Source organism: Oculina patagonica, chromosome 1, assembly GCF_052425735.1.
Source record: "Oculina patagonica isolate OP01 chromosome 1, crgOcupat, whole genome shotgun sequence".
Lineage (NCBI taxonomy): Eukaryota > Metazoa > Cnidaria > Anthozoa > Scleractinia > Oculinidae > Oculina > Oculina patagonica.
This window is the reverse complement of record NC_135758.1, coordinates 29,579,428-29,603,695: the sequence shown is the minus strand read 5'-3', so window position 1 is coordinate 29,603,695 and position 24,268 is coordinate 29,579,428. Positions and strand designations below refer to the sequence as shown.

General features: G+C 38.4%; 2 protein-coding genes and 1 long non-coding RNA gene across 4 annotated transcripts; 2 read left to right on the top strand and 1 right to left on the bottom strand.

Annotated features, from left to right (window-relative positions):
• Positions 1-895: 895 nt before the first annotated feature.
• LOC144662829 (uncharacterized) lies at positions 896-13,235 on the top strand. Of its 2 annotated transcripts, none has more exons than XM_078523785.1 (8): positions 896-1,287; positions 4,622-4,697; positions 5,393-5,483; positions 6,054-6,118; positions 7,999-8,714; positions 10,205-10,276; positions 11,195-11,227; positions 11,508-13,235. In XM_078523785.1, exons 1-8 carry the CDS (start codon positions 913-915, stop codon positions 11,514-11,516), a joined length of 1,437 nt encoding a protein of 478 aa, XP_078379911.1. In that variant the 5' UTR covers positions 896-912; the 3' UTR covers positions 11,517-13,235. The 2 variants fall into 2 exon arrangements, with proteins under 2 accessions (XP_078379911.1, XP_078379915.1); XM_078523789.1 differs by lacking the exon at positions 896-1,287 and adding an exon at positions 2,879-3,241.
• A 490-nt stretch (positions 13,236-13,725) lies between these two features.
• Positions 13,726-14,144, top strand: LOC144663164 (uncharacterized). Its single transcript, XR_013572581.1, has 2 exons — positions 13,726-13,967; positions 14,075-14,144. It is a non-coding gene; the product is annotated as an uncharacterized LOC144663164 (long non-coding RNA).
• Positions 14,145-16,091: 1,947 nt separating this feature from the next.
• LOC144662708 (hydrogenase maturation factor HoxX-like) lies at positions 16,092-23,381 on the bottom strand. The gene is made up of 2 exons (XM_078523583.1): positions 23,268-23,381; positions 16,092-17,961 (listed from the first exon to the last, which is right to left on the bottom strand). The coding sequence occupies exon 2, from the start codon at positions 17,954-17,956 to the stop codon at positions 16,142-16,144; it is 1,815 nt and encodes a 604-aa protein (XP_078379709.1). The 5' UTR covers positions 17,957-17,961; positions 23,268-23,381; the 3' UTR covers positions 16,092-16,141.
• Between the last annotated feature and the right edge of the window lie 887 nt (positions 23,382-24,268).

The window sequence follows — 24,268 nt, the reverse complement described above, 5'->3', positions numbered from 1 at the left end:
CAGCTCAAACCGTTTTAGGTCACGTGGTTGGAGCAAAAAAGTGACGTCAACAATACCGTATAGTAGAGGGGACTAACTATGATACCGTGAAATGATAATCGGTGAATTGCGAAAACGTCCAGTGTTCGATAGTGTGTTGCCAGACATCGGAAATAAGTCGATCAATGTTATTCCCGCGACGGTCGACCTCGTTCCCAGGCAGGTTGCCATGTGGTGGCCGAATGAGAAAAGCCCCTAGAGACTCCCGGTTTATATTTCTGTATTTCGAGTACCGGAAGTCGCTATACACCATGCTGGTCTGCTCGAGCTATTTTTCTCCAAGCGTACTCTCTCCTAACAAGACTGTCAATTGTCTTAAATTCTTAAAAGCGCTTGGGTTTATATTTAAAAGACGAGTAAATAAGTGATAAGATAATACTTATTTTTATTATCACAGCTTTTTTTATCCAGAAGCAATCAATCTTTTATGTATCCTAGTTGAAATTTCCGAGAGCCGTGAACGTGTTATTTCACTATTTTAGAATAAAGTTGTTACTACTAATTTCGCTCATTTTTTAGTTATGCGAATTAATTAAGCATAAATTTGATCGTAGTTATTTATGTCAGTCTTGCGATCCAAAAAAAATGACGGCCATCCCCAAAAAAGATTATTAATTTTCAACAACAAGTAAGGAAGGTTCAAGGGGTTTAAATCAGTTGCAAACAAGACTTATTAAATCTGCGCTAGCAAAAACAATGCTTCTACCACCTTTATTGATTATCACTGAATTTAATCACGTATCAATATTTAAATTCAAGTCAATATAACCATGGTTATGGACCCCTCTTTCATAGCATTCGACACGCGTTCATTACTGATTTGAGACCGCCGGCCATATGTCACTTCTTGTATCAAGCGCTTCTTTAACAGTAATGGCAGACAGAGAAAAGTCAAACATGAAAGTTTCGCTCTCTCGTTCTAGATTCCCAACTTTCCTGTTCGCCGTACTTGCGTTTATCATCATTGTTTTAACATACTTTTACTGGACTCTCTCTACTTCAAACCAAGAGCTTCGTAGAGGATTGAAAATTGTACAAATCCGGCAGTCGATGACGGAAAAAAAGCGCAGTGCGTTAGAGGGCCAAGTCTTTGAAGGGGAGAATGAAAGGCGTTTGTTGGAGGAAGACTTGGAAAAGGAGAGGTCGAGTAGGGCAAAAGATGAAAGAACGGCTATGCAAGAGTCTTCTGAACTGCAGAGGCACCTACAAATAATAACAGAGGAGCTATATACTGCACAGGAAAACGAGGTTGGTTTCAACGAAGGGATGTAAATAATTTTGTAACGTATGATCGGCTATTACATTTCATGAAATTCATGTAGTTAGCTTCCGTAATTTAGTTTTTTTTTTCGCGAGGTTTTCATTTTCGTTATACTTATTCGCAAAAATTCATCTCTAGGGGGTACGTATAACCAGAGTGATCATTCATTCACTCACGGTGTATCACGAAATTTCCTCTCGCGAAAGTTTAACCGGGGCGGGGGTCCCGTTTCCCTTTTTTTTTTTGTTGTTCCCCCCTTTAAACTTTTTTCTCTCCTGTTTTTTATATTTTTTATTTTTATTTTATTTATTTTTTTTTTTTATTTTTTTTTTTTTCTCCCCCCCCCACCTTCTTCTTTTAAAAAAAAAACAAAAAAAAAAATTTTTTTTCCTTAAACTTTTTTTTTAACCAACTTATCAATTATAAAGCGGTAGCTCAGTCATTAGAACAACGCTGATCCAATTTGGAGGTCGTAGGTTCAAAACCCACCGAAGCCAAATATTTTTTCCTTGCCTTGTGTGCTCCCTGATTTCCGTTCTACTGCGAATTCGAAATGTCGCGAACACGCATGCGTTTAACTCAAGACAAAGAAATAACCTTAACTCCAAATTGAAAAATTAAACTAACAGCTCAAAGCGAAAGAAGGCTTTTTATTTATTTAGTTTCTCATAATGATATTATGGCTCCTTGACTTGTTTTCGTCACTCCTAGCTGATTTGCCAGTTTCAGTTAGCCACCCAAACTACTTGAATCTCTCCTTTCAACTCTACAATGTCAAGATACAATGGCCGTGCTGGAATAACTGGCTGACTTAATTTGCCATTTAAAGAGCTGACCGTTGTAGGGAGATTTAAACAAAAAATTATAAGAGTAAACATGAAAAACGTGTTGTTAGCTTGCACGGGCTTTCGGAACCATCACGGCGCCTTTCTCATGTTGCCATGTGTTTGCAAAAACGAAAAATCTTATTGTTTGTAGAGAGCTGGCTGTGAAGAGTGCCGAGGGTTCGACGGTAAACTTCTTACCTAGCAATTGCCATCTCAGTATGCTTATTGTGAGATTTCATCCTTACCTATGCGTTTCTGTTATTCCATATATTCGGTATCCCATAGGACAGATTAGCCTGAATTTCAGACATCCCTCTGTGCTCAGAGGGATGTCTGAATTCAGGCTAAGGACAGATTAGCTGTATTACCAACTTTTCATTGCCATTCAAGAGAAAAATGAAGTAGTGTTTTCCCAAGTTATCAAATGAAAAAAATGGCTCTTGCATTAACTCACGATGCAGGGACTGTTTGTCATGACTTTCCGGAAGTAAGTGATCCTGATTCAAAGGCAACGACACATGTCATGGCGTAACCCCCTGTATTACCCGTGTTTATATCACCCATCGACAGCTGTTTTCCGTCTTCTTAGGCCTTGTTAACGCGGTGCGGTCGAATCACAAAACAAAACAGAATAAAAGATTCATTGACTGGAATTTTCAGCGAAAAAAAGCAAGTTTTCTATTTTTCTGTGGTGACCCCCCGCAAAGGAACAACTCTTTCCAGTTTCGCAAAGATCTCTGGGACTGTTCACATCGCAGTGTTCAAAATGGCGTCCAATGGAATTGTTTTCAGGCCAGGCAGAGGACCTTCTTTCATCCTTGTAGGGCTTGTAGTCATTGTCATCATACTGTTTTATAGTTATTGGGGCGTTTCTTCCAAGAACAATAAGCTACTCAGAGATGTTAGTGTTCTACAAGACCGGCTACGCGTTTTAGCTGCTCGCAAGCTCACCGCAGACAAAAAAGGTTCTGCGTTGATGACCCAAATCACTCAAATGCAAGACGAAAAAGAGAAGGTTGTAAAGGAAAAAATGACAAAGGAATCCAGAATATCTGAGCTGACCAAAAACTTAGAAAACAAAGTGGCTGAGGCGAACAAATTCCGACAACTGGAGGTTGGTTATTATGTTTCATGTTTTCGTTTTCCTCTTTGCATAAAAAAGTATAGCAAGCCCAATGGAGCTTAGCATTTTGTATTTTTTTCATTCTGTGTATCTAGCATTTGTATAAATAATATGCTGTTACGCTGCGATAAAGAAGGTCAATCTCTTTTAATCTCAAAAGCGCTGTGTGGCCATGAAGTTTATCACATTTCGAATTCGTATTAGCTCGTATTGAAGTGCTTGGTACGTAAGCTAACATCAAGCTTAAATATTAAAATTACAACTTGTATCGTAGCAACTTATTTTTGCTGTTGAACACGTTTAAGTTTATGCTAATTTTTTCGTACACCTATAACGGAGCAAATTTCAATAACTTGGTATAAGCATATGGCTTGTTTTGTTTGATAGTGCAAAATAGAAACCATTTATTACTTTTTTTGTTTATTACTTTATGAGAGGGGCCGTAAGGGGGTTTCTCGTGAAACGTGATTGTACGTTTTTATTTTCCGCTTGATCCGTGATTATAAAATAATATTGTCCGTGAACTGTGAATGACATACTTGTTGTGACACGTGAAAGCAAAAAACAAGGTTGTGTAATCATAATATTTGACTAGAATTCAGCAAAAACCAACCTGCTGTGCCAAGGAAGATTACTTAATTTGGACACAATTTGCGTGATGGCTAAATATTTAAAAGAACAGGTAGTCAGTCATTTTTGCAAAATCGTCCTTGCAAGACTAAAAACACTTCGATATGGAGGCTTAAATGCACAAGACTTCCTCGATCTATCAGCTTGTCTATGTTATTTTCCGAAGTGAAACGTGATTTACCATTTTTAATAGTCGTGAACTGTGCGCATGACCCCCCCTTACCGCCCCTCTTATGACGAAGTCTCTTTAGTATCCTAAAACTCCAAACATTCAAAGTTGTTATGTATTTCTGCTTTGTTAACACTCCAATCAGTAGATCACAAATAACGTGCGAAAAACAAGTACAAATATCTCACAGTAATGCAAAGTGCAGTAGAGTAGCGAGCAGTCCTCATAAGCTTGTCATTCAACTGGACCTGCTGTTGTTTTGGGGGCTACATGAAATAGCATTGTTCCTGTTTGTTCTATTGTTCTCTCAAAGGGTAGGAAGACATTCGTGTGAGATCATGCAAGAGCTACTACCCAACCCATAAAATGCTTACCACCCCCTCCCCCCCAAATGGTTATAGTTCTGATTAGCTGGCTTTGTTATTTTCTTGTTTCTGATTGGTGCACAGCAGCAGGCTGAAATATATTTTAGCCCGCTGAATTCTCCATTTTATACGCCACTAAGCCCAGTGAAATTCTTAAATATCTTTTTTTCACTTCCCGAATAATTTTGTTTTTTTTTTTGTTCATAGAAAAATTACCAAGCTGAATTAGAGACATTAAAAAAAGGAGTAAACAACTCATCTTCTGATCTTAAAACATTGAAAGGTAAGTTCATTGTGTACATGTATTGTGATGCCATGTCTCAAGCACCAAGAACGCTGTTAGGGTCTGATTAGTTTTGCATCACTGACCAATACCGGGGAACAATAAGCGGCCATATAATGCAGTAATTAAGCCTGGCCAGGGCTGGAGATAAGGGGAAACAGACTGCCGAGTGTTTCTTTCTTTCTTCTCTTTTGTTTTTTTTTTTGTTGTTGTTTTGTTTTCTTTCTTTTTTTTTTTTTTTTTGCTGTGGTGAAAAATGTTTCACCCAACTCACACACCTTTTCATTCAAAAAATTGTAATAGTTTTAAATTTGTACTAAAGGGGGAATTCGAACTTGCAAACTTTTAATCAATATATTTTCTTATTTTCTCACAAAATGTACTAACAATATTGCTACATGTAGCAATAGTGATCTGCTAAAAAAGTAGCAGAAATCGAGCATCTAAGAGAGTTAACTGTAAGTAAAGTTTACACTACTGCTACTAGCCTCACAATGATGGATGTGCTAAAGTCTCGTCAGCATGCAGTCTTGATGCATGATGTGGTGTGACATTGCAACATGAGCTACATGCACAGTGAGGATAGGAACGTCCTTAAGCCACAATATGTGTAAACCAAGATCCATTGTTCGTGACTACATTGCAGATATGTTGATGTTTAAACTAAGACAGAATGTTTTGTTTCTTCTTAACAGATAAAGCTGATCAGTTGTTAACAAAGTATCAGGAAATGAAGAAAAACCATTCTTTACTTCTGCAACAGATTTCCAAGTTGACATCTGAGAGGTGTGGATTGTTCTAAGACCTAATAATAATTATTGTGGGGTATACACCAGAATTATTATAACCCAGACCACTGACTGCTGTTTTTTATGGGTAATTGTATAGCCCATACATGTATGTGCCATTGTGAAGGGTATGGTTTGATCAGGCACTTCAGTCTGGGGTAGGATGTAGAAATCAAAGAGTTTTGCTCTACAGAAGGGAAGTCTAGACTAGGAATTGACACTTGGAACTAAAAGACCCTTTTATACATGTAAATGGAAAAAGGTTATCAGTATATTATTTTGGCAACTTCAATAACAACTAAATGCGATGGTGATAGAGGTTTTAAAAAATACTACTATGGGATAGGTTAGGGAGTTTGGTTTGTTTGCCACGTCCACACTGGAAAGACCTCACATTTGGTTAGTGAGAAGTAGGTATCACCAAATATTCGGAAATAACATTGAATGGAATGTGTGGCAATCCATTAGAAGAAAATTATTGGTTATTACAATTTGGTACATGTGTGCTTTCAGAGCATGTGGATAAATTTTATATGTCATTATTGACACCTGTTTTTTTTTTTAACAGAGATCTTTACCAGAAAGATTTGGCAGAGGTCAAAATGGAACTGGAACAACAAAAGAAAACTCAAGGTATTTAAATGTACATTAACAATTCATTATAATAAAGGTGGCTTACTGCAGTTTTAACAGGTTAAAGAAAGAGACCACCATGTTCAGATGTGTTTCAATCAATCTTTAATAATAAGTACTGTTGTTGCTATTGTTTACCATAACATGCAACACTATTGAAAACTCAGTTAGGTAACAATTTACAGCCATGAAAATGACTGAGTGAGAACTTAAAGAGGGACTATAAGTACATGTACATGTACTTGTGAATTTTTAAGAGTCCAAGAAACACCGGTTGTGCTTCAGGCTTCGCTATCCTCTTCTGCTTCTCTCAGTTTTGTTCTTAAAATTTTCTGCATACATTTACTTACATGTACATGTACAATGTATATGCATTAATTCTAGTCATGCTTACTATTCCCAAAGTAAAAATACAGATTTATTTAAATACGGTATTTAACAATTATTCCATGACTGCATGTTAGGGCTTTTGTAAAAAATGTATTTCTTTAAATCTTTTTTGTAATACATACTGATAGGTTTTCTTTTTCTAGTTTAACTTAGTTTGTTATTGTGTTATTGATTGTAAAGCCACACGTATGTTGTGACTGATTTCTAAATAAAGACTACTACTACTCAGGGTCCGAAATTAAATTTTTTACATCGGCGCCACCTGGCGACCGGACCGAAAGTTTTAGTCGCCAGATGGCAACTTCTGGTCTCCAATGTTTTTCGATTGACTTTCCTTTTACACTTAAAAGACGAAACACTTGTTCTTCTTGTGTATTTTTGGCCATTCATATGCTCAAAAACAGCACACTTATACCACAAAACAACGATGACAATCACTCAAAGAAATGCTGTACCCGCCTATAAGTAGAGTCTTAAAAAGTCTTCTTTATCGAATGTTAACTCTCTAACATTTAAACGGAAAATACTTTACAGTCTTACCCAAACATTCCACTCTTTAATAATATAAAAAACATCATTTCCACCAACTTTCTGACATATTTCGACAGGTAGTTTTTCATTCAACACAGTGACAACAAGAACGTGTTGCGTTCGTGGAACGTCGTAGCTTAGTAGCCTGGCATGTAATTGGAAATATCTAAATCTTCCACAAAGTTTTTTGCATCTGTAGCCTTACCAGTTTCAAGTAAATGACGGAAATATTTCAGCGTGTCCGCGGACATGACATCGCCAGAATGAATATTCATTGCATGGACCATTGCATGCGAAAGAAAGCACATGTCTGGGCGCGCCCGCAATAGTGTCATGGGGAAAACCGCTGAGGAAAACAACATGGCGGCTTGCAATGTTCGAATCGTGTTGATCGCAGCTGTTGGCTGAGCTGTTGGGGAGTTTATACATTATGTAGCGAGAAATTTACTTCAGTGTTATCTCAAGGACATCACTAAGATAAAAAGTGAGTCAATAAATTGTTAAAAAACGGCTCCGAATTTTATTTTTAATCAATTTCTCTGAATACTCTTACAAAGCAACTTAGTCGCCAGTGGGCGATCAGTTGTGAAATTCTGGTCGCCAGCTCTCAATATTTAGTCGCATTGGCGACCAGGAAGGCGCAATTTCGGACCCTGCTACTACTACTACTACTACTACTAGATATGAGTTTGCTATATCTATCTCATATCCAGCAAGCGCGAGTCAGTGGGATAATTGTTTTATTAAAAACACCCGGCAATGAATTGCAATATTTGAGCTCCCCAGCTGTACTCGGTTTGAGTACACCTACCATATTTATGGTCCATGGTATCTGAGCTCATACATCATTGCCTGTTAACCAATCAAAGCTCAGGAATTCCAATATTGCTACATGTAATTTTTAATAATAATTATTAATTAATAATTATTATTGTAACAAGACAATGGTTTTCTTTCAGATGTTAAAGTAGAACCATCAAATGAGAATGACGCAGGCAAAACTAATGCTACAAAAAAAGATAAGGTAACTGATGAAGGACAATCTGCTGACAAAGATAACCAGGAATCTGACAAGAATGATGAAAATAAAGATGACAAAAATACTGAGTTTCCCAAAAAGGGAAAGGAAGAAGATGACAAGAAAATTCCTGTACCAAGTGAAGGGAATGCAAACAAGAATGACGAGTCTGACAAGGCTGTGGATGTGAATGCTTCACCTAAAGTGCCTGAAAACATCAAGCCAGATGGAAACGAGTCTCAAAGTGACGTTAAACAAGACAATTCCGATAATTCAGAGGAAATGGAAAGAAGGACAGATGAAGAAAGCACTGAGCAGCCAACCAAGAGTGAAACGCCTGATGACAAGGAAAACCAAGAGGAAGGGAAGGATGCAGTTAGTGAAGAAAGCCAAAAAAAGAAGAAAGATGAAACCAGTGACAATGAAGATGGCCAAGAAGAAAACGGGGGTGAAGTGAACGAGGAAGATGAAAACGAAAATCACGAGTCTGATGATGATCTGGATCAAAATGAAGAGAAGGTTCGACAAGGCATGGATTTAGCCAATGAAATGACAAGCCATATTCTACCACCCCCTGAGGACAGCCTTCAAAAGATGTCTAGAACTTCACGACGTAGAGGCGGTATTGAGGATATCAGGGATCTTGAAAAAGATACTGTAAGTACATTGTACTTGAATTATAAGTAAAGGAACAATAGAATGTCAAACTGAACTTAGATTGCTTTTTAAGGACCCCTCAGTAAAATTTGACAGTCACGTGACATATTGGTCCATAAATTGTTCATGTCTGTAATATTAGATATGTTCGCTATTCGTAGTAAGCTGGTCTTAAGATTAAAAGAAACCTCTAGGTAAATTAAAACTTACTAAAGGAAATATTAATTCTACAAAAAGAAAAAAGAAATACTGGGTACATGTATGTATGTAATAAGGATGTTGTGAACTCATCAGCAATGGCCTAGGTTGGGAAAGGTGCATAATTTGCAGGTAAATGCATTGTAGGCAAACACATTTCTAGCACAAGATATCCTAATTTTGCATTTAACGTGGTGTGCAAATTTGCATACATGACATGGTGCTTGTTAAACTCGAGTAAATATTCTAGTGTATCTGTACATGTACATTTTTTCTGTACACCTGATTAAAAAAGGTTGTTGAGCAAAAAGTATCAACCATAATGACACCACCCAGGGGCTTTCTGGGAAACTTTAAACTGTTTGCTTATTTGTATTGTTAGGGTCTGGTGTGCATGAATTAAAGTAACAAGATTAGCACTGATCTGATCATTAAATGCCACAAGGATTTAAAATTACTTCATATTAATATTAATTACTACCATTTGCGTCCATCTTTGAAGCATGACAAATTTAACATGTAGTTTAACTTTTGAGACCTCAACGGTTTTGTCTGTTTATATGTCACTTTTGACCAATCAAATGTTTGCAGTCAGGTTGCAAAATTGACAACATTTCAGTGCCATACAATCATGTTTTCTTTATGAGCTATCAATATTTTCAAGATTTGCCCGCTCACTTTGATGAAAGTATACTCAGAAAATTTAATTGCAATGGAGTGGAGAAAAGTTGACAAGTTTGGAAAGAGTTTATTATAATATCGACCAGGGGTTGCTTAAGAGCAAGATTTTAAATGCTTGATTCATTTGTCCGAAGTGGCACGTAATCAGATAAAACCGTTAACGTTTTAAAAGTAAAACTACGCCCAAAATTTGTCATGCTTGGATGAACGCAAATGGTAGTATGCTCATGAAATGTTAGTTCAGTTTTCCCATAATATAATTTCATATGGTTGTGTTGTGTATGGTTTATGCTTTTTGGGTACAGTATTTTTTCAATCAGGTATACATAAATATTACACAATATTAAAAGATAAAAACTTTTTAGGCTATGAGGCACTTGGGTTTTAATAATTTTCAAGTACTGGTAAAATGTTAAATAGTAGATGTAGTGCCAAAATCCTTACACCAAACATTACAGGCCCTTCATCAGTGGATGAAATGTCAAGCCTGAAACATTTGTATTTTGTTGTTGCTGTTTTTTTTGTTAAGATTTTGACACTACTATTAAACATTTGTTAAGCATATATTACATAGTTCAGGGTATGTTTTACAATGACTTTTTGCATTTTAGTTGGAAAGTCAAGGAGAGAGGTTCCACCCTCTAGGAATTTCTGACAGACTTGGAGAAGTAAGAAGACGTAAGGTGAGGGACATCAACCTGTTTAACCCCTTCCGTATACCTTTTATTGAAAATAGGTACCCCTTTCATACACTTAAATGGCATGACATATACCTAAATCAGGAGGTCCTTTTGTCATTTTTATGTTGTGCTTAACAGACTTAATTAATCAAAATAAAATGGCCATAAAGTGCATCATTCTGTTCAAACATATTTTAAGTGAAGGCCCTCTCACATGTAAATACCTAAATAGCAGATTTCCCTACCCTTTCATGCACCTAAAAGTGTGGAATCCCTACACTTTTATATACAAGAACCATAGTAAACGTGGGCGGAGCCTGCTTGTATAGGCCATTTGAGGGAGTGCCCCCCCCCCCCCCCAGGGAAATGGACCACGAAAATTTTGAGTGAAGAAGGAGTTTGAGGAGGGTGGGGTGGTTTTGTTTTTCCACTTTCCTTCTAGAAATAAGCTCTCTTGTCAGCAAAAAAAGATGTGTGATTGTAAACATGTACCATTTGAAAGATATTGATTATTGTATTCAGTAAATTCCATTGCTCTTTCTACATGTACATCCACAATTTTTTTTTCTAAGACTTGTGCCAAAATAACAGGATCAAACCTACAACCGTAGACAAAAGTAGTTGGAATGCTTACGCTGAGAAGATAAAAATGCAGATACTTGACACTTAAACTTTCTCAATGGCACATGCAAACATTTTTAGAGATCTCTCTTCTCTATTTCAATGTTGAACCCTTTGCGGCTAAGGACTGTCTGTGCAATATGTTCGGGAGCTCAACATTGAGAAGGGGAGAGGGAGAGAAGAATTGATTTGGAAAAAGTGCCAACACTTATGCCGAGGGCTGTAGGCCTAAATGGAGCAGTTTTTTGGTTTCTGATAAGAGATTTATGATGTTTATTTAAATTGTTCTTTTTTCTTTAGGAAGCCGAGGAAGCCGAGGATCAGTTGACTAAGGTAAGCTTTACTTGTGAATGTCACTTTTACAGTAAGTGGGAGCTCATCGGAATAGGGGCACTTATTACCCCATGTTTACAAAGGTGACACTCAGGGGGGGGGGATAGGCGGGTATCGGAGTGCTGTCCATTGCCATAGGCACTCAGTGAATAAACTTGCAGAGTAATAATTAAAAATAATGGTCAGGTGTCTTGACTTAAAAGGAGACATTTTATATTTATTTTTTAAATTCCAGTGTGTTAAAAGTGAGCATTTTTTTTTTCTTACTTTTTTTATGCAGGGCCATTAAAGAGGCAGTAGAGGAGAAAGGAAAGTCTTTTGTTGTTGAATATGCATAGAAAAAAAGATGTATTTCTCTGTGCATAATACTTCAACTTCTTAAAAGCCAAGTCAAGAAATATTGTTTTCCAGGAAAGTAGGAAGGAAAAATAGACATAAAATGAAATGCACATGTTTTAGTGCATTATTGAGTAAAATAATTTAACTGCACTTTCAAGTGAAAATACTTTATAGAGTGTTGTAAAAAGGTTAAAAAGGTTTATTGGTATCATTAATTTTGTGCACTTCCATGTTGTACTTCTTGTTGTACTAGTCTTCATTTGTAGTTAATTATGTTACATGTAAACTATATGGTCAGAAACCATTGTAGCTATATTTTAAATGTAAATGTTTTTTTGGCTTTACTGTAGAAGTGGTATGTCTTGGTGTTTAAGTTTTGCAAAACTGAAAGCAGTTTATCATTACGGTCATATGATGTACATGTAGCTATCATTAACAAAGTGTTCAATAGACCATACTCTGCAAGGATACCCATAAGGTTGATTGGTTGCCTAATGGGTAGTGTCAGACTTAAAATCTAAAGAGATCAATCATTATTGTTCAGTCACTGTTATCATGACATGTTTTTGGGCAAGATACTGTACTCTCAACTGTATAACAAATTGCTGGACAAGAAAATTATAGGCAACTTGTCAGGTCAATTTGACTTTAAAACTACCGATAGTTACATGTAAGTGGAAGCAGTACCATCATCCCCTTTGTTCATAAATAATTTGAGCCGTTGTCCATCTGCTCCAACCTGAAAAGGTGCAGGGCCCTCAACGTACAGACTACCACCCCTTTATTTGCTTTATCACTCAACGATGTTGATGTGGTAAATAGTCTATGGTCTCAATTAGTATAGTTCTTTTGAAAATGGTGTTCTTAAAGTTAATGGAACTACAGTAGGTAAGGCCCAGACCAAACGTCGAACTTCACATGAGTCGAACCTAATGCAAATGACCAAAAACAAGGTTTGCTCATTTGCATTAGGTTCGTCTCACGTTTGGCCTGGGCCTAAAATGCACATCTAGCTTTTTGAAATCATCTATGTAGGTGCACATTTAGCAACATTTGTATTGCATGTAGTAAATTCAAAACGTTTTTCATTTAAGGCTGCGTACAAAATTGGCACTTGTGCCTGGCGCTTTTACTTGGGAGCTATAATTACAGCGTTCATTTTACTGCCAGTGGCCACTTCAGAAAGGAGAAGGGGCTTAGTCAGAGTTGTTAAAATTCATCAATTGAAAAAAATCCCGCCATGTGACAGAGTATAACGTACAGTATTTCCAAACTGGTATCTCAGAGGACCAGTCAAATCTATCGTACTGGCGCAGTTACAGCTGTACAACAACAAAAGATGGTTGTTCCCTCTTTATTCCATCGTGCCCCACCTGATTGAAATTTGTTTGCTTTTAGTTGTAGCCCCTCTGTCAGGCACAAAAAGTAAAAAGTGTTCAAGAATCCTAAAAACAATTTTTAATAATATTCTGGCCAAAACAATAAATTTTGTTTTAAACAAGGGTGGGTAACGGGTGCCATGTTTGCCGCAGGGCACCCCTGGAACGGTGGGTCCTCCCCCACACAGTCATAAAACTTTGGCTGTCTACTTCCCTGCTGCAAATATAGCAGTTAAAATCAAGTCTTTTAGTGTCGTTATTTGAATCTTATGAAAAGACAGTATCGTGGGTAGATATAAGAAAAATAATTCGAGCTTGGTCACTTTAGAAGCGAAAAGGGGTAACTTTGGAGCTGAATTAGAATCTTCCATAATAGGGCAAATTGTTTAGGAAAAGTGCTTCCTGAACCTGAACAGGACACGCTTTGTAGCATTTTATCGATTTAAAGAGCTTTTAGTCTTAACTCGCGCAAATTCACATGATGGACCTTTTGTTGCCGTTCGTCGATTTTCGATTAAAATAATCTCCTCCAGCCTTTTCGTTTATAAAAAGACCAATTGTTTTTTTTTTTTTTTTTTTCACCCCTTTATTTCTTTTTTTTATTTCTTATGTTTTGTGGAGTGTGATATAAATTACCAACGTCAAATTCGGAGGGGAGAAAATATAAACAGAAAACCTCACTGAAAAGTTAAAATTCACGCTTATCCTGGATTAGATTAATTGATTTGACAACACTGCCCTGATTGAAAAATATCCTTTTAGTTTGCATCTGTGTTTCATGTAGTTTTCTTATAGACATCTTTCACGTGACGCTTCATACTCGTTACAAAATTCAAAGCAGTTAAAACAGTAAGTGGTGTAAAATGTTTGCGTTTGACCGCTGTCTGCTCGCAGTGAAGATGGGATTACCAGGGCGCCCTGGGGACTACCTACGGTAATCTTTACCCAACAGTTTTTGTAGGAATTTATTCTAACTCAGTTTTCACATTCGTGCCCTATGTAGGAATTGAGTTGGATAGTTAGTTAGTTCTCTTCGCGCCATAAGGCGCATAAGGCTGTAACTGTCTCTCGCCAACTAGCTCTGTCTTGCGCTGCGCCCCTGACTTCCGACCAGCGAGTTAGATAGTAGTGTGCTATTTATTCTTGTTTGTATTTTAAAGGGTAAATATTCTCAAATAAACTTTGAATTCAGATGCATTTGATAACTTCTGGTATGTTTGATTGAGAGTCCACTGCTGCAAAGGGTATAACCCTTTTTTAAGTGTACAAACATTTGAACAAACAACCTTTTAACTTTGCACTGCTGTTGTTAACCCGATCCCGCTGGCTATTCGCACCAGCGTAAGGCTGTTCCAGTAAGGCTGTTCCAGTTTCAATATGGGAATTTGGATCCTCCTTCCCCCTCCCCCTCCCCCCCTCCCCCCCCCCCCCTATTATCTATGTAGATATGTTTCGCGCCCCAAAGACTTTTGTATGTTTTTTTTTTTGTTTTTTGGCGGTTTGTCGTTTTAGATAGCTTTGGTCAGCAATAAGGTATAATTCTAGAAGAAACCTTTTCCGCATCGTTAGTAGAGCGGTTTTTCACTTGTGTCGAAAGAAATTTGCGTTTGCTTTGGTTTTGTATTACTACGCTTAGTGATTGGCTCAAACAACTTGTGCCACCTCAGCCAATCAGAAGTAAAGGCAAAACCAATCATGACTCGCTCACGCACGTTTTCCCGCGCTACGTGTCGGCAAAATGTATTTGCTTTGAGTTTTGATTGGCTTACTGGATTGTCTGTGCCTCTTGATTGTGATTACTTTGGTTTAGGTTTTACGACACTCAAAAACTGCTGTATTTACCTCTTGGAAAGTGCGCTTTAATAAACGTCGAGAATTTGAAGCCGTTCTCAAGTTTTTCCGCAAACCGAAGCAGTTCCTCTGTATTATCTGGTCTAAAATAGGATATTGTAGACCCCTCTTTCGGCACCCTGATAATAGAGGCACTTTTGTGTGTCCCTTTGGTGTCCGTATTAACGGAGGCTTTCTTTTATTAGTGCATGGGAGGGGTGGAGGGGGGCAAAATTACTTGAAGTGGCTTTCAAATATTACCCAACTCCCCCTTTCTTGGGAGGCAAAAATGTCACATTCGTCCCATACGTCATCCTGTTTACCTGTTTATTTATTGTTTATTTATTTTTTGCCCATAATTTGTTAAAACCCCCTATCTTGCCACACCCCCCCCCCCCCCCCCAATGCACTAATAAATGAAAGCCCCCTCCATGTATTAAATTTTGCGATATGAGATATAAGATATGAAGAATCGCATATTTCCAGCTTGGTCTGAAATGGGACCGGGGTAAGGGTTACATTAAGCGTGCTGCACAAGGCCATCCAAATTTTTGGGGGGACCCCCCCCCCCCCCCCTCCCGCGGGGTTTCTTAAGACCTCCATACAGCTTTTGGTGTGACGATTTTAGTAAGTATTTAATAGAAAACAACCAAGATTTTAAAAGCCCAATAGTCCCACTTATTTTAAAGGGATTTTACTGTAGGACGGAACGTCCTTTCCCTGCCTTAATTCATAGCCAAAAGTTTCCTGTCTCCACACTCTACACAATGTAATAAAGCAGGACTGCCATAGACTCTCTACATTTATCTATATGTCTCTTTTATTAACCCACTTACTACCTCAATATTTACATGAAATTTCACACTCTGGAAAGCTAAAAGTTCACACTGATTTTTTATACAAAAATAGCGCCAAAAATCCACACTTTGGGTTACTCAAACTTCTCTGTTTGGAAGTTTAAACCTTTTGCTGTAATTACATGATAACACAATTCGCAAAAAAATCTAAAACGTGTCTCACAGTAACTAGAGCAAAACGGTAAGCATCACGTTCGTCATGCCCACCCCTGACTGTAATTTTACTTTTTTTCGTTTAACAAGATGCAGACTAATGAAACAATCGGAAAGTAAACTAAGTTATGAACCATTCGATAAAACGTCATAAAAAGGTCGAAAAAAAGTAAAAAAAGCATTCCTAGTACTCGATCACTGAGGGCCCCCCCCCCCGGGCCTTGTTAGGCGCCCCCCCTTTGGGGGGCGGTTCCCGGGGAATTTTTCTTTGTCCCACGCTCGTGTCATGTAGAATAATATACTTCACTACTACTAGAAGTATTCACAGGCGCTAACAACAACTCAGTCAATTTGTTTTAATGATAAACAAAGTTCTTTCTGGCCTGGTGGTACTCGGGATCTTGAAAGTTTTTGGCCATTATTGCCAGTTCACTAGAGCGACATTTTTCTATCTTCTCCAACACTTCCTTGCTTGCTTTTCGGTTCTTTTCTCGAACGAAGTGCTTCTGCAAAGATGGGCGAGCAAGGTATGAAGCCTGCTCTTTGATCCAGCCTTCAAACTCCTCTGCACTGTCTCCCACACAACCATCCAGAAAACCAATTTCAGCGGCTTCAGAGGCCAGGATGGATTCAGCATTGGATAACAGCTCACTCGCTTTTTCTTGTCCCACGCGCTTCGGAAGGAAGTAGGTGTGGTACTCTGAACCATAGAGCTTCATCTGCTTGTAGTGAGGGTTCAGCACCACTCCGTCACGTGCGAATGCAAAGTCGCTGGCCAAAGCCATCATGGCTCCACCAGCACCAGCATTTCCACGCAAGGCCGAGAACGTGATCTTTTTGCTGGTGAATATGCAACGCACGACATCGTTAATGGCATTGATGTTCATCCACGATTCTTGTGCTGGGTCTTCTGCTGCTTCGATGACATTCAAGTGGATACCATTACTGAACATGTCACTGCCGCCCATAAGGACTATCACCTTGCAAAAGTCGTCTTCTTCAACCTTACGCAGAACGGACGTCAGACGCTGACATTGGCTGGTACTCATGGCTCCGTTGTAGAAATTGGAGTATACGAAGCAGACGCCGTCTGGAGTCATGCTTGTCCAGATGTCCTGACTGGTGTTGGGATGGGAGCCATACGGGATTGACAGAATGGGATCTGGTAAGGTTGGTGCATCGGTCTTCATCCACATGGTGGCGGGAAGTTTGAGTTTATCTGTCTTCAGATGTGACACCCAAACAGCCCCTCTGCCGCACTTGACTAGGAGAGATCCGTGACGTTGGCCCAGTATTTCACCAGGTCTTCCTGGCAGGAATTTGGGTCTATCCTTCTCCAGGTGTGCTCCAAAGACACGAAACGCCTTGGTCCATCCCCAGTCTTCTGCTCCTTCTTTGGTTCGAAAGTAACCGATAGCTCCTGGTGCTGAGTCAGACATACGAATCTGACAGGCTACTTCGTCTGCTGGCATTTCCCAGTTGATAGTGCGGTCAGCTTTGGTCATGTTTGGTCGACAGGTTCCTCTCACTTGTGGGTTATTGTAGTCAAGAGGCCTGGGTGTTGTTCCTTCTAAAAGACTGTCAATAGCCTCTAACACTCCCTTCACAGCAGTTTGTGTCACTTCATTCACATACAGGCTCGACTTAGTCAGTGTGTTAATGTTTCGTCGCTTAAGAGGAAAGTTCTTACTGCTCCAAATGTCTCCTGCGTCCATTTCCAAATCCGCTTGAAGCACACTTACTCCCCACTCGTCTTCCTTGTCGTACAAGGCCCAGTCTATGGAACTCATACCACGGTCGCCCTCGATTCCAGGATGAACGATCCAGCAGGGGATGTTGGGATTAGAAAACACTTCCTGTGGAATTCGTTTGGTAAGAAATGGACAAAGGATGAGATCAGGTTGGGCATCTAAAGCCAGATTGGTCATCTCTTGTGGATCGTTGATTTCATACACAGCGATACTGTGTTGTCTCTTCTTCAGTTCCAGAGCCATTCTCTGGCTGAGGCTGTTGTGCTTGTTTGCGAAAAAGAGGATGTTAAGCTTCTTTTCCGGCTCTGGGCGTGTTACGATGGGAGCTGGTTTCAACTGTAACTGGGACTCAAGTCGCCTCGGAACAGACGAAATGAATCGTGGCTTGAGAAAGCTTTTCAGCATTGTTATCCTCGACATCTTCACTGTTAAATAAAAAAAAGAAAATTCACTTAGATAATAATTAAATGAAGTGAAGCAGCTTCTGTAGTCTCGACATTCAACTGAAGATAGTACCGTTTAATCTGCATTTCTCAAACCGCCAAGGGAAACGAAAATTGGTTGGAATGAGTGAAGCAAACCCAAGGGAAACAACATTTCGTTCAAGTTCTTGGGAGAGGATGGAAAAATCGAGGGTTTAAGAAACTGTGATTCCACTGCATATTCTAATCGACTCACTTCAACCTCGGAATGTAGTTGCCAACAAATTTCTATATTAAACTAATGTTAGTTCTAGGTAGGTAGGTAAACTTTATTTATACACGGTGTAAATTCATAATACATGTACATGCTATTCCATCGAGCCGTGTTTCAGTTTTTTTATAAACAGCACAAGATGACTAAACAAATCTAAATTATCTAACTAAATTAATTCCAAGACAGGATTATGCTTAAAACTATAAAAACTATCCTTTATTTACAATCCTTAAACAAGATAGAGATTAAATGCATGATTTTAAAGAGCTTAGAGAGGGCTTAAAGACAAGCTGTTCCAGAGACCAGAACCGCCAAGTTCCGGGGGTGGAAGCGGAATCATGAATCTGAATCATAGCTGTAAAATTGGTAGGAATCTTGAATCTTTGTGTTTAAAGTCTGGCGGAATCATGAATAATGGAGATGGCTAAAAGAATCATGAATAACAAATGAATGCTTCCATCGATATTGGAGGCTTGTGAATATAGAATGTAACAAAAATCAAACTGATGGGTCATTTTACTAAATTCCTAACAACTATATTCCAGAAATGGCCTGAAATCGTATTTCTGAGCATCTAATTTTTAAACTTTTCTGGGGGAGCATGACCAGACCCACCCTATAGGAAAGCAATGAAAACACGAATATACCCTTGGCTTCACATCTTCATCCCTGACTAACTTTACAGCAATCAAGTATGTTACACACAGTGAATATTTAGAAATAATTTGACGACTGAAAATATTTTACATCGGTTTCCGGCATTATTCTGTGCCAGAAGAGTCTCCATTTGGAAAATTCTGCTAGCAGGGAACCGGAATGCGCAACCAGCTTGTAAGCGAAAAACAACAGAAACTGGTAACACGTTATCTTGAAAACTGGATGGAAAGAATGAAAAATGAATCATGAATATCGAATAAAATTTATGAATGAATCATGAATCATTGAGGTAAAATAAGACGTGAATTATGAATATCCAAAGTCCAATGATTCCGCTTTCACCCCCGATACTTTAGAGTGAGTGGACGATTTTCAGAAATTCACTAAGCAATGCCGGATTGATCCTAGCCAAAGTAGGGAGGGAGGGCATGATCTCAGGTTAGATCGATCCTTGCGTTGTCGAATAATTAACCGATCAACACCGGCAACACAGTGCCACTAACTATGTACAACTGAAGCCCCGGGCAGCTGAAACGTTTATTTCTGCAAAGTGGTCATCGTTGTAAAAATCATTTTAGAAAACAAGTCAAGTTCTATCTAGAAATATTATTTCCTATACTAATATATATAATTATCTTATACCACACAGTGTTTTGTGCACTATGTATGATAATGATAATGATAATGCATAGCGCATTCCATTTCATGTTCATCGCTACACATACTGTAATTGATCAAGTATGCAGACCACAACACCGGAGCTTCGTCCCTACTCTATGTCGGAGAAAAGCTTTTTAAAAATAGCCTGCCTTTACAAACAACTGTATTCCATTTTGCTTCCAGAAACAAGCCTCACCCTAAATAAGATTTGCAGAATTTTTTCCTGTTTCCCCTTTTTGAAGCAAAAATCGCAATTGCAACCTAAGGATTTTCTCTTCACGAGCCCAGAATGCAAATGTCTACTCTCGTTCCTAAGATCACAAAAAATAAAGTGATATTGACTGACAGGAGCGTGCTTATTTTACCTTTCCAGTGAGTGCTTCTATCAGTCAGATCAAGGAGAAGTCAGAAATTACTGATCAAGTTACCGAAGTCACAGCAAGCCGAACTACAGTACTGATCAAACGAACCAAGCGCCGGGTAATATATAATTCAACAAAGGAAGTCGAAGTTGTCTAAACATTTCACCAACGAAAATAACATACTTAATGTGCTGTTTTTGAATCAAATTCAGTCACATGTAACCGCAATTTCCTGTTTTACTTCCCATATGTAAAAAACATCCGGTCTGAAGCTGATTTCCAGTCCGTACTGCGCAGACTCGGTTTTTTTTTTTTTTATTTTTTTTTTGAATTCGTTGATACATCACACTTCGGTTATTGCGTACAGGACGTTTTTGAGTACGCCATTACCGAGTCGTTTCGTTTTGGAATGCTCGATGAACTGAAACGACGGTTCTTTGTACTCGTTATCATTGTTTTGCAATGATATATGAAGAAAAAGGCATGCTTGTCAAGAAGTTGACATTCCTTCGTGTCGTCGTGTGAGACTCACATTGCAGGCTGAGATTGCGCAGTACGGAATGGAAATCATCTTTAAGTCATAGTCTCTTTTTGGGATGTCACGCAACGGTCTGCGACATCCCAAAAGGCGACTGCGAAGGAGCCTATTACGTCACCGTATACATGCGAAAAAGAGTTTGTCAAATTTCATTTTTGGCATAAACATTTTACTTATAGCTCTTTGTACAGATCTGTAGAACGTTTGGCTCAATAACTCAATAGCTTAATCATAGGATTGCAGCTCTACACAAACATAGCTTAACTTGATCCACTTCCCGTTATAAGAAACGACATCCGTTCTGTCAAGCCACAGCGTACATTTTTGGCATAGATATATTATCTATTTTTTAAAAATTGGGGAAAAAGAAAAAAAAAGAGAGAAGTATATATAAAAAAAAAAAAAAAAAAATAAAAAGCCCAAAAAATTCGAAACCGCGTTTTCGAAGCGGTTTCGAGGTCATGAAACCGTGTCGATTGATAACCGTGTCCGTGTAAACGTAGCCTTCTTATATAGATCAACAGAACGTTTGTCTTTTAAAGAAATAGGTTAATGATAGAATACATGTATCTCAATTGTGCAAGACTAAGTCAATCCAAAGAAGTGCCAATAAAAATTTTTGGCTATTGAGCCAAGTCCCGGGGGGGGGGGGGTACTCCCTTATAAAGGGGTTAACGGGGACATGCGGCTATTGGTATGGTTTTTAGGCTTTTTTGTCTTGAACGGGAATATCTTTCCCCGTTTTTTCTTAAACGGGGTATCTTTACACGAACCACCAAATGTCAGGATAGGCTTATATGCCTCCAGAGGTGTAAATTTATACAAACTTAGCCACAAACTTACACAAGATCCGGGCCTAGTGGCGGGCTACCTTCCACAACAACGCAAGCCGAAAATAACGAACTTCCGAAAGAAGCCACCAAAATTTTTTGGCATGTACTAAATCCAGAAACGGAAAATCTCGGAGTTCCGGTGTTCCGGGCTGTTCCGATGTTCCTGGTTTTAGTACATGCCAAACAAATTTTAAAAACAGTTTTCAGTAGAAAATCCCGAAAGAAAAGACACAGACCCTCCGAAAGAGACGGCTTCAAATGCATGTAGCTTGGGAGACGTAATGATAAAACAGGCTGTACAGAGTTGGCCCCTGGTCCGAACACTTTCCGTTTATTGTATAATTTTGCAAAAGATTTCCGTCTTAACCTTGCTATAGAAGGCTTTCCTGCTAGCGGTGAAGGCAAGTATTTCAAGCCGACGTAAAGGTAGGTGAAGTTTGTTTTCGTGATATTATCTGTGTCATTTTTTCATGAAATCTCAACTGGAATTCCTGTATGTCCGAATAATTGCGCTAAGAGAAGTGATTTTTGCTACAAATGATGCACAAGGAATATTCTGTCGACTAGTGCAAAAAAATTGTTCGACCGCTCGAGTTTCCGGTTCAAGGTTCCGTGTTCAGGCCACTGACAGTGTTACAGTAAAAAATGGCAAAGAAAACGAAGTTTTCAACGCCATTGAAACGGTTATTAACGCAGTGAAGGAGAGGAGATTTTTCAATTAAAGATAATTTAAATGTAAAAGAAAAATGACAATGTAAAGTATTTAAATAACACAGTTACTTTAATTTCACTGTGAAAGGCCATTCTCTTGACTCTAATAAGCGCTGTAGTTTATATTGTTTACGAAACGAAATACAACTCTCTTCCCAAACATTTTTATTTCAGTTTTCTTAATTTCACTAAAGCATGTTAAGAATGTGCAAGAAGCTTTTCTAGATTGGATTTTAACAATTTTTGCGACGTGTCCGGACCAAGGACCCGCTGTCCAGACCATAGGCCCTCAAACCGAACCGCCATTTTCGATATAAGCTCAGAAGCTGTTGTCTTTTCACAATGACATGTTAGTTGGTTGTGTTACGGTAACTTACAGGACAAATCTCAGCTCACTGCTCTTCATCTAAGGTTAGATATACGCGTTCGTACTACTAAACTGATCTGATTTGTTTATCCTAAAGACAACATATTACTCTGACTACTCTGTTTTTATAGAGTAGAAATTCTTTTCAGCAAGTTTTATCTCCTTTTGTCTCACGAAGTTTTATTCAAAAAATTAAAAAGTTTTATTTTATCAGATGGATCGATCCACATAAAACACACATTTTAGCTTTCCGAAAGTAGAAATAGGAAAAGACTGCTATAAAATCGAAAAATTGCGCGGGTCTTTTGAATGTTATGACATATAAAATGGTGATTGACAACTTAGAAATTAAGCTGATCAGAAATCCAAATATTCTTGGTGTTAAAATCGAACAAGGCTAGCCAGAAAGCAGGGGTGTTGATGGTCCCATGTGAAACTTCAAGAATATCGCCAACTGTTTTTCTTACATGCATCAGGGCGCTCATGCCTGAAGTGATTCCCCTCTTTGTGTTGTTGCAAGCATGAGCCATGATTAAGTGCGATTAATTAATAGGAGGAAAACAACACAGCATAGTTTTTTTTGAAAGAAAAAAGACCTCGCTGACCACTTAATATAAAAGAGGCTCTGATGAAAAGGGAACTCATTTCGGTTTCGTTATTATTAAATTACCAATTGTTGGTTATTTTTAAAATTCTGTGGCATAATTATACTTTTTTAAATGCAAGGTACAGTTGTACTGGGGTAAAGTGTCCATATAGTATTCGAGCTAAGAACGTTTTGCTATTGGAGACTGGAGCATAAGTCTCTTATCTTCTTGGTCTTCTTCGAGCGCGGTTGGTAATGTGGATTTTTGCTCCGATAAATCACAAAAACCAATATTCACTGAGTGGGGCTTGCTTATCTTACCTTTGCAGCGAGTGCTTCTAGTCAAGATCAGGATATTTTAGAAATTACTGATGAACTAAGACGAGCTACTGGCTGATCAAGTGCATGAGGCAAGACGGTCGGATTGGTTTTCTGAACAATCTTTGCAAACTGAGATAAGATACTGAATGTACTGATTTTATATTTTAATGAATTAAAAGTACTGACGTATTTTAGCTCTGACTTTCAGCAGTTTAGGCAGTTTCTGCTTTCACGGAAAGTTTCACTTCCCGTTTGATTCGACGGCTGTTTGCTCAGACAACGCACATCACATCACGTCGGCATGCCGGAAGTTTAATATTTGGAAGAAATATTATTTAAATTATAGCTCTTTCGATTTATACCGACTTGTATAGCGTTCATCGTTCGGTAAAGTTAGTCACAGAGCAAAGTAAATGGAAAATTAAGCTGCATTGTTCTTGGTGAAACCACCCTCCCCCAACCCCCAGTGTAATGTTTTGTTTCATGACTATGCATTTTTGTGTGTCCACTAGCTGTTTTCCCAGAAAGCTAGGATGTCATTTGGTTCGGTTTTTTCCTTGTTACTTTCGCAGTTAATCACGTCTCGCATTCATCGGAATTTCAAGTAGCTGTAAAGGGAAATAATTTGTCACGTTTACTGAATTTTGAACCGTGAATAATCAGTTCGAAATAAACATCTGTCTGACTGTAAAGGTTTTAAAGTTCTAAAAACGCTAGACAGCGTCAGTAAAAAGTTTATTTATTTATATATAACACAGACGCTTTCTGCGGTATAGAGCCTTCTGAAAGAGTAGATTGTTTAGTCAAAGCCCCAAAAATATGAATGTGAACTGATGTTGCTCCGAGCAGAGCAACCTGCTAATTAGCCAATCAATATTCCAACATTCTGACGCAAAATTGTAAAGTCTTATTTTTTTATACATTTGTGGCGTTTCTGTGGACTGGCTGACTTAACCTGTCAAGTCTGTTGGACGCAACCACTTTTATGAAGTGATCATCGT